We start from the raw sequence: 15757 nt of genomic DNA, 5'->3' as shown, positions 1-15757 counted from the left end.
AAAAAATCAAAAAATGAATGATATATTTGTTTGTTTATATGTTTTAATTATTAACAAATATGAACAAAAGCAATAATTTAAATTTGATTCAAATTATATTTAATTACCATTTAACTAAAATTATTTATTTTCCACTATATAAAAATAAATTGATGGTAAAATAATATAAATATTTTTGATTTTATTTTTATTATATCAATTAGATTTTGATAGATTTATATGAAATTATTATTTTTAACTAAATTATAAATTTTTATTACTTGATAATTGTATATATATCTTCATATATTTATTAATTAAGTTTAATATTATTATTATTTTAAACAAATTTTATTTTCAATTGAAAAATTTTCAAAAAAATTTTTATTATTTTATCAGATGAAATTTTATAGTATTTTATAGTCTATATAATTTTTTTGAACATTTTCTCATTAATTTATTTAATTAATTAATTAATTATTCACATCATTTTAACTCTTTGACAAATTTATTAACAATTTTGGTAACAAAAATATCTCTCAAGTCATCTTTAGTGACAATAAATTTATCATCTGGTTACAATTATAGTGAAGCAAGCATTTAATTTTCTTTTTTTTCAGCTCTTTCTTCTGCTTGTGATTCTATATTTAGCACAGGAAAGAAACTAGGCTGCTTCTCAACATTCTAAAACTAATATCTGCAGAAAATTTTTGGAACTGTTATTTCAATTGACTCTATTTATTCTGCTTTTTAAATTAATTCTTGTTTAAAGTTTTGATCATTTTTAGCATTTAAGTCTAATTTGTCTTTAAACTCTATTTTGGCTTTTTAATCTGCTTTTTCTAAGTTAATGCTTAGAACCAATTTATATTCGAAAGGGATTTATTCAAAGCACTCACTTTTGTTGTTAACACTCAGAATTTAGTTGTCTAAAATTTTTGGTTGGTTGTCAATTTAAAATAAAGACTAGTTTAGATCAGCTATTTCTTATAATTAATTTTTATCAACTTTGATAACTTTGCAGACTTTAATTAATTATTAAATAGAAATATTTTTCTAGTTTAATTTAATGTAGGTCTTTGCCCTTTACTCATTATGACTAAAACTCTTAATCAAGTTAGATATAATGTTTGACAAAGGAGTATACATATTTATATTTGGTAAGAAAATGTAGTCTTTGCACTACGTTTCATCCTTAAACATTAAGTGTTCTTTCTTTTATTCATATAATAGATCTCTTACTTAAAATACATTGTTGATATCTTTCTAATTTGCATCATTTATTTACAGATCAAGATTTAGCTTCACATTAAGGTTGCGACACAAATTTCTTATATCTTGTTTCTTCTCCTCTAAAGCAAGAGGAGTTTCACTGAATATATTCTTTATAGTCAAAAGCAAAGGTGCAAGTGGCATCTAATTTAGCAAATCTATAAACTAAACTTCATTATAAGTATCATAGACTTCAAAGTTTATTAAATTACTTTGCTATCTAATATTTTATTAATTAATTTAAATTCAATTCAATATTATAAATAAATAAATAATTTTCAACTTTTAAATAAAAAACCCTCTTAAAAACATATTCAATATATAAATATTTCAAATATAAAAATTTGAAAAAGAGGGTGGGTGTATAGATATTTTTTATGTTTGTTTTACATAATAAGGATTAATGCATGGGTTAAATTATTAATAAAAATAAGTAAATAAATATTAAATTTTACTAAAGCAATTTTTTGATAAGAGCTTCATTTTTTTCTCGAAGGATAACCTTTTTAACAATTTTTTGAGGGGAAAAATCGTCAATTAAGCAAGTTTTATTTGAGAGATCTATTTAAATATTGTATTTTTATTCAATTAATGAGTTTTTTAGTTCATATTTAATAACTAGCTCTCCTTTTTTAAGTTATTTTTTCTTACTGAGAATCAAATACAAATACTTCAATAAATCTGGGTTAGAAAAATCTATGTTAAGTATTTGATTGCTATAAAAAAATTTTTTAAAGCTTTCCTGACTAAAAAAATCAGTAAAATCTAAGTTTTTTTCATTTTAAGGATAGTAACATATCTAATTTAACAATAAAAATGAATAAATACATATTAATAAAGAGTTAGTTGGATTGTTAAAATTTATAAAATAAATACTTGATTAATTTTTGGACTGAGAGTTTCTTCAAGAAAACAAGTCTATCTATTTTAGTCAATTAAAATTTTGAATTATTCCTTTCTTGAACAATCCTTAAGTGTGTAGTCAATGATTATCGTTCCTTTTATGTAATCTTTCACTTATTAATAAAGAGTTTTAAGTAATTTATCAGTAAAATCTATTTGAAGAGAAAGGTTTTTTTAAAAATATTGCTCTATAATTTCTTATTAAAAGAAATATGTCAATTTTATTTCTCCCTCTCTGTATGTGAATTTAATCTATTGATTAAAATTAATTAATTAATTATTTATTTAGTTTTTAATTAATATTTACATCATTTATTTGTGTATTGAAATTTATAATTTTAGCATTTCCCTATTAATCAAATGAGAATTTATATTCTTCTCTTCTTCTAGAAGTCTTGCTTTTATAGTCAATAACCAAGATTCCATTTTTATCATTTTTATCTGCTTTTAATTCTTTCAATCTGTTTTCTAATATCTTCTTTATGTCATTAATATTGAAATCTTTCTCTTTTTCAATCATTTCAAGCAATAAAGACTTATAATCTTCTAGCATTTTTAATTTTTCCTTATCATTGAAATAGTAAGTAACCTAACCAAATAACAACCAAAACAAAAAAATCAATAAATATAATTTATTTTAACAAAAAGAAATTTACTTCTGATAACTCAGTTTCTTATTCTAATGTGCTAATATTCTGTTAATCAATCAATATATTGTATTCTTCTGATCTCAACTAATTTTCTAACTGGTAAATAAAAGTTAGTTTCCCTTTTTAGTATTTTTGAAGCTTTTGAAACAGCAACTTTTTCAATTCTTCATTTTTTAAGAAATCAATGTTTGAACTTGCTTTTTTATCACTCATTTATGTCCTTTCTAAGCATTAGTTTAAGATATTTTTATCTAAAGAATCCTTTAAATTAATACTTCCTTCGTTATATTTGCAAATCACCTTAAAAAAAAAATTAAATAAATGAATAAATGCAAATAAAACCTTATTAAATAATAAATTACTTCATTAATTTGAGAGTTGAAAGTATCAATAACACATGTTTTATTCTTTTGGTCTATCAAAATTTTCAACTACTTTTATAATTTCATGTTTTTAAGCTGATAATCCACAATGAGTTTTCCTTAATAGATGATTTTACATGTTTTCAATATTTCATACAAATGCTTCAAAAAATCAGGATTTGATAAATCTATGTTTAAGCTTAAATTCTTTTCAAAAACTTTATCAATTATGTTTTATCTAAAGTAGCTAGTTAAATTCTCTTTCCCTTTGAAGTATTCGTACATAACCTATTAATTAGTCAAATTTTATTATAATCCAATTTTTATTTTAATCAATAAAAAAATACTTTATTTATCTAAGAACTAGCCTTTGAATTTATAAAATTTTCTAAAATTATTAACTAATGCGATGGAAAATAGTATTGAACTCTTTCATAAAAAGCAACTAAAAAGGACTTTACAGTAATATCAGATATATCGCTCTCTTTTCTTCTCCTTTCAAAGAAGTTCAAATACCTTAAATAATTTAAAAAATAAATTAATTAGCTATAAAATAAAAATAATTTATATATGAATCTAATTTTGTATTTAAAATATAGTTCAATTCAGTTTCATTTATTTAATTATTTTAAAAACGAATTTAGCTTGATTAAAGTTATATTAAATTAAATAGTAAATCTATGAATTTAATTTTTAATTCAATTATAAATGATTCTTATCAAATAAAACAATAAATCAACTTCATTTAATTAAAATGATAAATTAATTTTATTTAGCTAAATAATAAATTAATTTTATTTTCAAATAAAGGATTAATTAATATTAATGAATTTTAGCTAAATAATAAATGAGTATTAAATGAATCTTATCAAATAAAACAATAAATCAATTTCATTTAATTAAAATAATAAATAAATAAATAAATAAATAAATCAATATCATTTAATTAAAATGATAAATTAATTTTATTTAGCTAAATATTAAACAAACTTTGTTAAACTAAATTATAAATAAAACTTTTAGTAAATAAATAAATGAATTTTATCTAACTATCTATCTAATTAAATAGTTCATTAATTTTATTTAACTAAGAAACAAATGAAATTAATTTTTAATTAGTTAAATAATTTTAATTAAAATAATTCATAAAATTAAAATTAAATAATAAAAGAAAATATTTTTTTACTTGAAAATGAGTGAGGCTTTAGTTGTAAAGCACTCTTAGGCATATAAAATACAAATGAGGAAAAGATCTAAGACGTAAAATTAGCCATCTAAATTAACTAAATATCTTAGTAGTTGTTCCTTCTCTTCTTTTTTGAGCTATTAAGGGAATAGGTCGTCAATAAGTGATAACGCTTATTCTAAAGGAACGGTTGAATTAATCTTCCAGAAAGTCAGTAAATTATAGTTGCAAGTGTCTAATTTTAAGTTCAAATCTGATTTAGCAAGTTCATCATAAAACATCATGTTTGAGTATGAGGGATAGTAAACCAATATGCCCTTAATAAAAAAAGAAAATTTTCAATTAAACACTTTCAAATTCTGATTTTTTACCTTTCCAACCTATGCTTAGTTAACCACATATTTCATATTTCTCTGATCTTCGGTTATAGTCTAAAAATTTTAAAATTAATTAATTGAATACAACTTATAAAATGTAAAAATTTATTTAGTTTTTGTAATAATTTTTACAATAATTGAATTAAAATGTAAAACTCTTGCTATTTTGTTTTAAAAATGTATTGACTACCTTTCCTAAGTTTTTGAAATAATCAAAAGACACTCTTTGAGTTTAAGAATAATTCAAATTAAAAGTATTGCAAGTCTACAACAAAACGCTAACTTCCAAAAAGTAGCCAATAGGTTTATAAGCAGATTTACCAGATAATTAAGTCTTTTCATGAACTAAAACATTTAATTTGATTGCCTGATCATAAAATAAATTATCTAGGTTAATTTGTCCAAAGTATTCTTTCTATTCATCCTAAATTCTAATTTAGATGCTTCCCAAAATTTGTTTCTTTTAAAAATATTAATAAATATGTTAATCAAACAAACATTTAAAATTAAATTTTTTTAAAAAATCAAAATTATTTTTATTCTCAATAAAGAAAATGAATTTGTTTTTGAGTTTATAATCTTACTCAAATTTTAATTTATTTATTTATTCTTTAATTAAAATTTTTCATTTTTTTTAAATTTAATAAAATTTGGATTAAATTGTAATTGACTTAGTTTTTTTATTATTTTTTATTAAACTGAAAATGAATAAATTTATTTGATTAATTTTCAATAAAAAAATTATTAATAAATTTTAGAAAAATATTTTTATCTGATTCTCTTTAAAGTAATTTTAAATCAAGCAGTTGAAAGATAAAATTTACCAATTAAAATTTCAATAGATCGATTTTAAATGAGAGATATCCGTCAAAGATTTCTTTAGAAATACGATCATATGTAATTGTTATTTTATTGTTGAAAGAGAGCTTTGCTGAAAATGAGTGAATAACTAAGTGTATTATTTGTGGATTGTTTGTCAAAACTTAGTAGAGTGGATGGTATACTATTTCTTAATCTTATGCTTACTTCTTTTCGTATATTATCTTTTTTTATAGAAAATATTTAATTTATTATTTTTCTTTACATTTTTAGATAAATAAATAAATAAACAATTAAATTATAAAAAAATTTATTTACTTGCAAGTCTTGCTTCATTTTTAAGTAATTTTGATAAAGCTTCTAAAAGCAGATATTTTTCATTTGAAAGAGATATTAATCTCTGAATAAGCTATTGCAAACGCTATATTTTACATAGAATTGTTCCATGACTGTTTCTTGGAATTCTATTTTTTCTTGCAAATAATCATCATCGAATTACTCTTAATTGTTGTCTTTTTAAAGGAATAATTTGTCAATCCATATATAGATCAACTCGACAAATTCGTTTATGTTCACTTCGAAATTGCAGTAATTCTAAATTTTTAATTTATTAATTATTTTTTTTATACTAAAAGACAAAAGAAATTATTACTTGAATGAGAAAAATAATGTCTTCAATTGTATTAGCATGACTGAGAGCATTCTTGAGCTTTGAAAGTATCACCATTGCTATAGCTATTAGTATAAAGCTGATTTCTATTTACTGTCTCGATATCTCTAAGAATATAACATCCCAGATTCTGAACAAAAGCTCTCTTGAAAATAGATTTGAGTAAAGAGAAAGAAAAGCCTTCTCAAACAGAAAATCTGTATTTATATATAAAGAGTCTAAATGTTCCCAAAGCTCCCTTATATAAAGTTTCAAGCAAAAGTTTAATATAAAAAGATCATCGATTATTTCTTTTGCTCTGTATTTGGAGCAAATGTAGTATTTCAAGCAGTGTCTATAAAAGCAATAAAGAGTCCAAAATACATCAGGTAAAATGACTTTAAAATCTATTAGATTTTAACTTATTTTGCTTGTTTAATTCAATGTTATCAGTTTATCTATTATGTCAATTAATCCTTGATGGTAGTTTATCATTGGAATTCCTATTTTTTCTAGAGAATATTTCTTTCTTTAGATTTTTCTTTTCTTTATTTCAACCATTCTATCCTTGTCTTCAACCTTCCCTTTTTGTAAATTTTAAACCCTTCTATCAAAACTTAAGCTCTCTAGGAAAATTAAATCTTTCACAATTTGACTGATTTGGTTAAATCTTTCAAATGTTGTTTCTTTAATGAAACTGTTTTCAAGTCTTTTACTTAAATCTAAGAATAAATGAGGAGTTATGTGCACACAGTGATAATGACCTATTTTTTAATAAATTATTCATTTATTTATTTATTTTGGATATTTTCATTTCAAATTTAACATTTTTTAATATTTTTTTTGTAATCTCTAATAAAATTTAACAAACTATATTAGAAGTTTTAATTAGAATTTATTTAATTTAAGCTAATATTATAATTTATCTGAAAATCTGAATATTAAAAAATATTAAATGTGAAAAAGTTCAACTCAAAACATTAAACTATGAAAACAATTTAATTTTTGACAAAGGATTTAGAAATGAAAATAATAAGGTAGATGGATGTAAAAATATTTCTCTTGATTTATTGAAAGAGTTTAAGAAAATAATAAAAAACATTGAGCTTACTTATTCTCTTAATATAACAATAGAAATCTTCTCTCTTTTAGAAGATGTAATCTTGTTTATCTTTCTGGTTGCTATCTATGATGACTCCGTAGCTCTTAAGAGCTGCATTAATGCCTTACTTTTTAGATTTTTCTTTAATAGAGTTGATGAGAATACGGTAATCTTGGCTATTTTAGACTATCATTTTGAGTTTTTTTTTGACTTCTGCTGCTTCAATGTCAATTTCTTTGTCATAAATTTCTTTTAATTTAGCATAATCATCCTTTAAATTTGTGATATTTTAACAGAAATTAGTCAAAGATTAATAAGACTTTTCTATTTTGTCAATCAAATAACTGAGCTCGTACCAAGTTTAAAATCTATTTTATAGAGGAATTCCTTCTTTGCACATAGCCTGAAAATCATTCAAAATTTCAACCTAAAAATTAAATAAATTAGCAAATGCAAAAATTAAAATAAAAAATTACATCGTTTCTATTGCCATTAATGCAGTTTTCCATCTGTACCCAGATTTAGTTATGGAGTTTAGATTAAATCATCAGTTTTGTTGTTTCGCTGATGTACATAAAATGATAAAAAGTTCTTATATTAGCTTAGTATTCAGAAAATGATTTCAAATTATCTGCTTAAATGTTGTTGTTATGCAATATTCTAGGGATATCTGTCTAAATTTGATAGAACTGAAGACAAATTAAACATCAATTAAATAATAAAAATCCAATTTTACTTTATAATGATCTAAAAAGTTCCATTCACAATTAAAAACTTGTAATAATCCATATGCAAGTTCAATTTGCTCTGGATTAAAGTAAGGCAGATAAACCTTTTCATCAAACATTGGGCATTTCAAATGCAATTAATTCTTGATTCTTTCTTGAAGATAATCGTAATACGAGTTTTAATCATTTTGAAATACACTCACATGCAAATAGGCAAAGTATGTGTTTCCATTATTATTTTATGGATCTTTAAGTTAGCAAGTGAGCCAAAAATCTCTTCCAATATTTTTCTTCTTTTTGTTAGAATTATTGTAGTCTTTCAGATGTTCATTATACCTTTTTTCATATTAACAATTTATCATTTAATAAATTAAAAAAGTCAAAATTTTTTATACAGCAACTTGCAGCTGCCCCACTCACGCTCAACCTCTTTGTCATTTTGTTGTTCTTTTGTTTTTATACAAATTTCGAAAGTGAAATTGTTCTCTTCAAATTTAATTTCTTCCATTCCATTTTTTTTTGAACTAAATTGTTTGATTTTTACATTTGAAAATTAGCATGGCTTTTTATCTTTTAAAACATATTTGGTGATTCCTTTTTCAGCCAAAGTATTCATTTCAGGTCCTGTATTTAATTGTTTCAACTCTTAATTTGGAATTATGTTGTCTTTGTTTAAAAGGATAACATATTCTCTATTACTCAGCTCACAAATATATTGATATTTCAAGAAAAACTCTTTCTAAAGAGGATGTTCATTATCAGGAGATATAATTTCTAGTTCTAAAATTTACAAGACTTTTGGTGATAATTAAATATTTTCTCCTGCCGAACTCTGTTCAATTTCTCCTTTCAAGTTTTTTTCTCCAACATTTATTTGATAATTTTAACTTTAATTGAATTACTGTTGCTATGACTTACTATATTTATCTTCATTTTAATTCTTTTTTCCAAATTTATTTCCATCTTAGATTAAAACTTATTATTTATTTTCATTTCTTTATATTAAGTAATCATTTTAAAAGCCTAAACTTTCTTGCATTTGTATTTCTTTCTAAGTCTAAATTCTACTCAAATCAAGGTGATTTGTATCTGTTTTCTTAAAGAGATCAATGTAATTCTTATCTATTTCCTTAAGACTTCTATCATCTACGTCTAAGCTATCTGAGTTATATTGCGAGCTTTGCTTGAATGGTCTTTTAAAAATATTATCAAAATTAGGCTCTTCAATGTTGGGATCTTCAATTATATTCAGCAAGGGCTATTCGTTTTGTCTATTAGATGACGATATAGTCGACGTTATTCCCTCTTTATATTAATCAAACAAATAAAATTTAAAATAAATGATTTTCAAATCATTTTATTAAGAAAGACATCTAATAAAATAAAATATAAAATATACATTACAATTAAAGCTTTTCATTTAAACCAAAGGCTATTCTTGAAAGGTACTTTGACCAACGCTATTCTTTTTTATCTATAATTGCTTGGTTGCAGGAGACATATATTAATTATACCAAGACTAAATGAATTTTATTTTGAAATTTTTAATACAATCAGAGAACAGCTATTTAAGACTATAATCTTTCTCAATCAACAAGTAATTGTTCTCTTGATCGACTTTTTAATCCTTAAGCGTTATTTCTTTAATCTATTCATTTAAATTTATCTCCTTTTTGCTGCCATTATTTATCTCTTTTTGACTACCATTTAGGCTTTTCTCTTGTTCTATCTAATTTTTTGGTGTTTCTTCTTTCTAATCATTTTATGTTTTTATTTGTTTTTTCTCTATTAATTGCCTCACAAGTTTTTTTTAATTGAAAATTCTTTCAGCTCTCTTAAATATCAAGAAATAAATAACTTTTTCTGCATTGTCTCTTGGCAAGTAGACATAAAAGCAATCTTCACTCTCCTCTGATTTCCTTTATGAAATATGAAAAAAAGAATTTAAAAAAATCATTTTAATAAATGCAAATTAAAAATAATTTAATTGAATTTATCTTTTTATAATAAACAAATTACTTGATTAATACTCTTCTTTTGCATTCTTTTATTTCCCATTTCAAAGTATTTTCTTTCTTTTTAGCTTTACTATCTTTTCTTTTAAGATCATCCTATTAAGCCTTTTTATTATTGACTTCTATTTCTTGATTGTTCATTTATTTATCAAATTCTTCTCCGTTTTCGTTTTGAAACTCAAATCTGAAAACAACTTCCCCTTTCCATAAATATTCTATTTTTCCTGGCTTTTTCTTAGACTCTACTCGAAAACCACCTTCATCAAGAAGTTCTGCCTTTCTCATTCTTGAAGCCTTGCCTATGCCCAGAAAGCTTTTAGCCTTCTTTTAAAATTTAAATTGCTTTAAGCTTTCAACATCATATTTATGGTTGTCTGTATGCTTTTTTGGTATTATTAATTTACTCATGTCTTCTTAAAAAAACTTGCTGTATTTTTTATTGTCATCGTCCATCTTTTCCTTTATAATTATTTAACTGATAGTCTAGAAGTATTTCTCTATCGTTGCAATGTTTTTTCTTTCGTCAGACTTCGGATTCTCTTGAATTTTTCTGATAAATTTCTTATTGATCTCGAGATATATTGCCCTTTCAATAAACATCAAATACTAATATTATTCATCTGAATCCAAATTTTTCACAAATTCTGGCAACCAATTATCTTTAATTAATATCCCATTAACTTATAGAGGTAGAATATTTATTTTGCTCAGAATCTACTCAATTATCTCTTTTTCTCCTTTTTTTTTGTAATCTTTGATAAGGTCATCAATTTCCTTTAACTTCTTATTATCCATAACCTATCTTGATACTCTGCAAAATATTAAGTCTACTATTCAATATCTATGCGCTTATTATCTTTCCCTAAATTATTTATCTATTATAGATCCTAATAATGCAAGCTAAAATAGTTTAAAATATTCTAAACGAATAAATTGATAGATAGATATATAAACTTGCTACTATTATTAATTATTTTATTAATTAATTAAAATTTCAAAAATATAAAATATTGATTTTTGAATAAAAATTCAAAAAGATTAACAGTATAATAAATATTATGCAAATCATTAAAGATTCTATTATTAATAAAATACATTATTCTAAATATTTCTAATACTTAAGATATTCTATTTAGCCACTTCTGTATATATTTATTCTTTTTATAAATATAAACACACAAATTTAATATAAATTTATTTAAAAAAGTGATAATTGATTGGATTAATAACTTTCAAACAATTTTAAGTCATTTTATTTTTCATTATATCCTATTTTCTATTTTGTTGAAAATTTAAATAAAATATTTATAATATAAATTGTTGAATCAAAGAGTGGACTCTTTAATTTTTAATAAAATTATGAAAAACAAAAATAATAATTTTTGTTGTTATAATATTAAAGGGTGTATTCGATAGTGTAATAATAAACAATTTATTGAAATTCTCTATCCTTTCAACATTAAATTTCTTTTATTGTAAATCGAAATGGTATTTTACTCTATCCCCCTTAATATCATCAAAATAAAATTTTAAAAAAGTGAATATTAAAAGTGTTAATCATATAAAAATAATTAATTAAATGAATAATTTTCTATAAATGAGAATGAATAAATTGTTTTTTTGGAATTTTATTTGAAAAAAATGTATTATAATTATAATCTTTAATTAATAAGATAATTAAATTGTTTAATTTTTTGCAGATTTTTTTAAATTCTCTTTACCAAGAAAAGAAATTATTGGTTTAATTTAAAATAATTTTTCTAAATTTGTTTTATTCGATTTCGGCAGTAAAGTAAATTAATTTATTTTATTTCTTTTTTCTTAAAAAAATTAAAAGCTAAACAGAAAAACATTCTTAATGAAACTTAATTTAATAAATTTGTTATATTGAAACCTTATTTTATGAAAAATAAAACATTTGTTTTGCATTTTTAAAAAATATTGTTTACAAATTAAATTTATTGTATTAATTTCTGATAATATTTTTAATAAAATAAAAATTTCAATAATTTTATTGAATTATTTTAGTTTAAATAAATAAAATTCATCACTTGTTGTAAGAATTCTTGTTAAGTAGAATACGATTTCTTACTTATTGAACTCTAGAAGCAATTCTTAAATTGTACAATATATCTTCATATCCGAATTTAGTATCTTTTTTATTAGGTTTTAATATATCTTGATTAATACTTACTCAAATTTATAATATTAATTACTTAGATTACAAATCATTAAGCCTCTTGAATTTCCTCCAAGAGAATCTTGCATGATTCTAGTTAGTTTTGAGTCTCTATAAGGTATATGGAAAGAATTTTCATTTGTAAGAGCAACAATAACATTATTAAAGGCTGCCAATGTTTTAGAGAAATAAGGTTTTTCATGAAACAAGACTTCATTTTATTTCTATAAACTAATCGAATTTTTATATCCTTCAAATTCAATGATTTTAAGTGAGCTCATTTATTCAATACCTGATGATTTATTAATTTACTAAACAGAAATCTCAATAAAAAAAAATTATCTAGATTACAGTAAAGAACATAATGTTATATTTGTAAGGTTTTTATTTATTCCATTCTATAATACATCCAAACACTCTTAAACACTGGTAATTTGCATTTTGGTTAATTTTTCAATATAAATTTGGTCTTCAATTTATTTAATTCTTAAATTTTCGCTTTTATCTGCAAGCAAATCTTCTAACCTTTCTTAATAAAGAGTGTAAATACTTATATATGCATTGTATTCTTCATTTTATTATTTCTATTCTTCATTTGATTCATTGAAATTCTTAATTTTACTAAATATCTAATCAATAGCTCTATAAACAATTCCTTTTTTTCCCTCATCTTATTTTATTCCAAAAAGGGTATAACTTTTACCAGAACCTGTTTACCCAGCTGCCCATATAGTAGAACTCACTCCTTAAAACAAACTATCTACTAAATGAGAGACTGCATTATTATAAATTTGCTATTATGTTGATTTCTCATCAAATATAGTATCAAAATGAAAAGTAGGTTTTTGTAATGTTTAGTTGAATTGATAATTTATAGAAATAGAATTCTCGCTTTAATTGATACACACTTAATCCTCATTATTATTATTATTATTATTATTATTATTACTATTATGTGTTTAGATTTAAGGTATTTTTCTGACAATAACTCTTATGAATTCTTCATAATTTTGTTAATCTGCTGAAATCATTGAATATAAAATATACAAGATTAGATAATATAAAAAAATAGTTGATAATTAATGTTTTGATCAGAATTTAATATCATTATAATATAAAGAGAAAGAATATTTGGTGTGTTGTAAGTTAAAATATTTATCTTTTGATAATTTAAAATACAAAACTCTTTCATTAGAAATTAACAAAATAAATACCTAAAACATCTAAATTAGTAAAAAAATAAATTATTATTAAATTACAAAATAATTTTTAAAATATATTTTATTTATATTATAATTACGATTTAATACTAAATTTATGTACAATAAATTTTATTTATTGATTTCTATATTTACTATTATAAAGGCATGTAATTAGTTAACTTTAAAGCATATCAGATATTGCTATAATTTTCAAAGCTTTTTACAAAATATTCTTCAGAAGTTTCATCTGTTTCTAATATACTCTCAAGTTCTTTATCATTGACTTTGCATTATTAAAGCAATGATTAGAGCTTAGCAATATATTTTTAATCTTGCCATTTTTAGATAAGAAAAGTAGGCATGAAAACAGACAATTGGTCATATCATTATAATATAATATAAAGAAAGAATAATTGGAGTGTTGAAAGTTAAAATATTTATTTTTTGATAATTTAAAATGCGAAAAAATCATTCATTAGAAATTAACAAAATTCCTAAACAGCTAAATTAGTAATAAATTAAATTAATTTTAAATTACAAAATAATATTTAGTATATTTTTTATTTATATTATAATTACAATTTAATACTAAATTTATATACAATAAATTTTATTTATTGATTTTTTATGTTTACTATTATAAAGGCATTTAATTAATTAACTTTAAAGCAGATCAGTCAGATATTGCTATAATTTTCAAAGCTTTTTACAAAATATTCTTCAGAAGTTTCATCAGTTTCTAATATACTCTTAAGTTCTTTATCTTTGACTATAAATTATTGATTATGCAATGATTAGAGCTTAACAATATATTTTTAATCTTGCCATTTTTAGATATGAACAACAGGCATGAAAACAGATTATTGATCAATATTTTGGTTTATATAGCTACAAAAATATGTAGGACTATTTTAGGTTTAACCCATATTTCTTTACTATGTTAAGACATTAATAATTAAGGTATATTTACTATTTTATTAGCCTTGAGAATTCAATTTATTTGCCTAATAAATCATTAGATTGCTCAATTGCTTGTGTTCTTTTAATTTATCGAAATCATAAAATGAATTTTATTTTGGAAAATTTATTCTTTTGTTAGGACCTTCTTCGATAAATATTTCATAATCAAACTTGAAGTAGTTTTCAGAGTGAATTTTAACTCCATTTCCTCTGTCAAAAACAATAGCCCTTATTTTATTATCCAAAACTAAAGCCTTTAAAATACTATTTGCAATATTTTCTATTCTAGAGTAACAATTTATACTTGGTAAATATAATTACAACTCAGAGTTGTTATTATAAATATTAATTTCTCTTGGTTTAAAAAATACATCTCTTACAAATATTGTTTTGCTTTAATACTAAAACTCCTAATCAACTTAGATTTTCACTTGCAACTATAGGTTTAAATTTATGCTCAGATTTCTTGTATCTCTTTCTACACTCAAAGGTATTTCTATGTAGCTATTCTTTACAGTCAACAATAATGGAACAAGTGGCATTTAGTTTAGCAAATCTACAAACTCTTATTCTGTATAGGTATCGTAAACCTCAAAATTAATTTAGTATTTTTATAGTCTATAATATTTTATCATAAAATAAATTTAATATATTTAACATTTAACTGAAAAATCTTAAATTAATTCACTTCAATTTTAATCATAATTGAAATTTTATTTTAATTTTACCCTATGAATTTATTAAACAATTTATTTAATTAGAAATATTATGATTTTATTTTTAAAAAGAGGGGATTTTTTACTAGAACTGAGAGAAAAGAAAATTAAATAATAATTTTAATTTAAAAATAATTTACTTGAGAAGCCTTTGAAAGAGTTCTTGCTTTTTATCTTTCAAACTCATATTAATTCTTTGTTTTTCAAGCAAGGACTTTTTAATTATGAATGTTTATTTCGATTCATCAACTGTGAGTTTAATTTTTTTTTATCTTTAAAAGGATTTTTGTTGATAATCTATAATTAGTTTTCCATCACATAATTTTTTTTGTTAGAATTTATTTTCTTAAATAAACTTAAAGTACAATATTTTAAGTAAATCAGGATTAGATAAGTCTAAATTAAGAAAGAGATTTTTTTCAAATACTTTATCAAAGATTTCTTGTTTGAAAAATTCAGTAAAATCAATTTGCTATTTGTTGGTTTAATCGAAAACGAAAACAACCTAATTCAAAAATTAATTTAGATTTTTGTTTATTTATATTAATTAATTTACTTTGTTTATTTAGGAAACTGCTTTCGACTTGAAGTAATTTTCTATAGCAATTACATGGTGAGAAGGGAAATAGTACTTAATTTTATCATAAAAGCCAATTAG

General features: G+C 21.8%; 3 protein-coding genes across 3 annotated transcripts; all 3 read right to left on the bottom strand. All coding sequences in view use genetic code 6, as the record gives it.

Annotated features, from left to right (window-relative positions):
• Positions 1–465: 465 nt before the first annotated feature.
• On the bottom strand, positions 466–10837 carry TTHERM_01041970 (hypothetical protein; the record flags this gene model as incomplete). The annotated part of the gene is made up of 19 exons (XM_001026002.2): positions 466–1471; positions 1707–2050; positions 2128–2406; positions 2462–2743; positions 2811–3104; positions 3167–3454; positions 3514–3682; positions 4353–4669; positions 4724–4783; positions 4920–5189; positions 5554–5772; positions 5867–6142; positions 6201–6961; positions 7309–7726; positions 7776–7988; positions 8036–8363; positions 8423–9332; positions 9432–9946; positions 10047–10837. The coding sequence occupies 19 exons, from the start codon at positions 10835–10837 to the stop codon at positions 466–468; spliced, it is 7740 nt and encodes a 2579-aa protein (XP_001026002.2).
• Positions 10838–12089: 1252 nt separating this feature from the next.
• Positions 12090–13309, bottom strand: TTHERM_01041960 (kinesin motor catalytic domain protein; the record flags this gene model as incomplete). The annotated part of the gene is made up of 2 exons (XM_001026001.2): positions 12259–13309; positions 12090–12196 (listed from the first exon to the last, which is right to left on the bottom strand). The coding sequence occupies exons 1-2, from the start codon at positions 13250–13252 to the stop codon at positions 12090–12092; spliced, it is 1101 nt and encodes a 366-aa protein (XP_001026001.2). The 5' UTR covers positions 13253–13309.
• A 1973-nt stretch (positions 13310–15282) lies between these two features.
• TTHERM_001041959 (transmembrane protein, putative) lies at positions 15283–15744 on the bottom strand (the record flags this gene model as incomplete). Its single annotated transcript, XM_012800563.1, has 2 exons — positions 15283–15604; positions 15656–15744. 2 exons carry the CDS (start codon positions 15742–15744, stop codon positions 15283–15285), a joined length of 411 nt encoding a protein of 136 aa, XP_012656017.1.
• Positions 15745–15757: the final 13 nt, after the last annotated feature.

The sequence above is a fragment of the Tetrahymena thermophila genome (genome assembly GCF_000189635.1).
Source record: "Tetrahymena thermophila SB210 genomic scaffold scf_8254085, whole genome shotgun sequence".
Classification (NCBI taxonomy): Eukaryota; Ciliophora; class Oligohymenophorea; order Hymenostomatida; family Tetrahymenidae; genus Tetrahymena; species Tetrahymena thermophila.
Note: the sequence above shows the minus strand (reverse complement) of the source record. Positions and strands in the feature narration are given on the sequence as shown.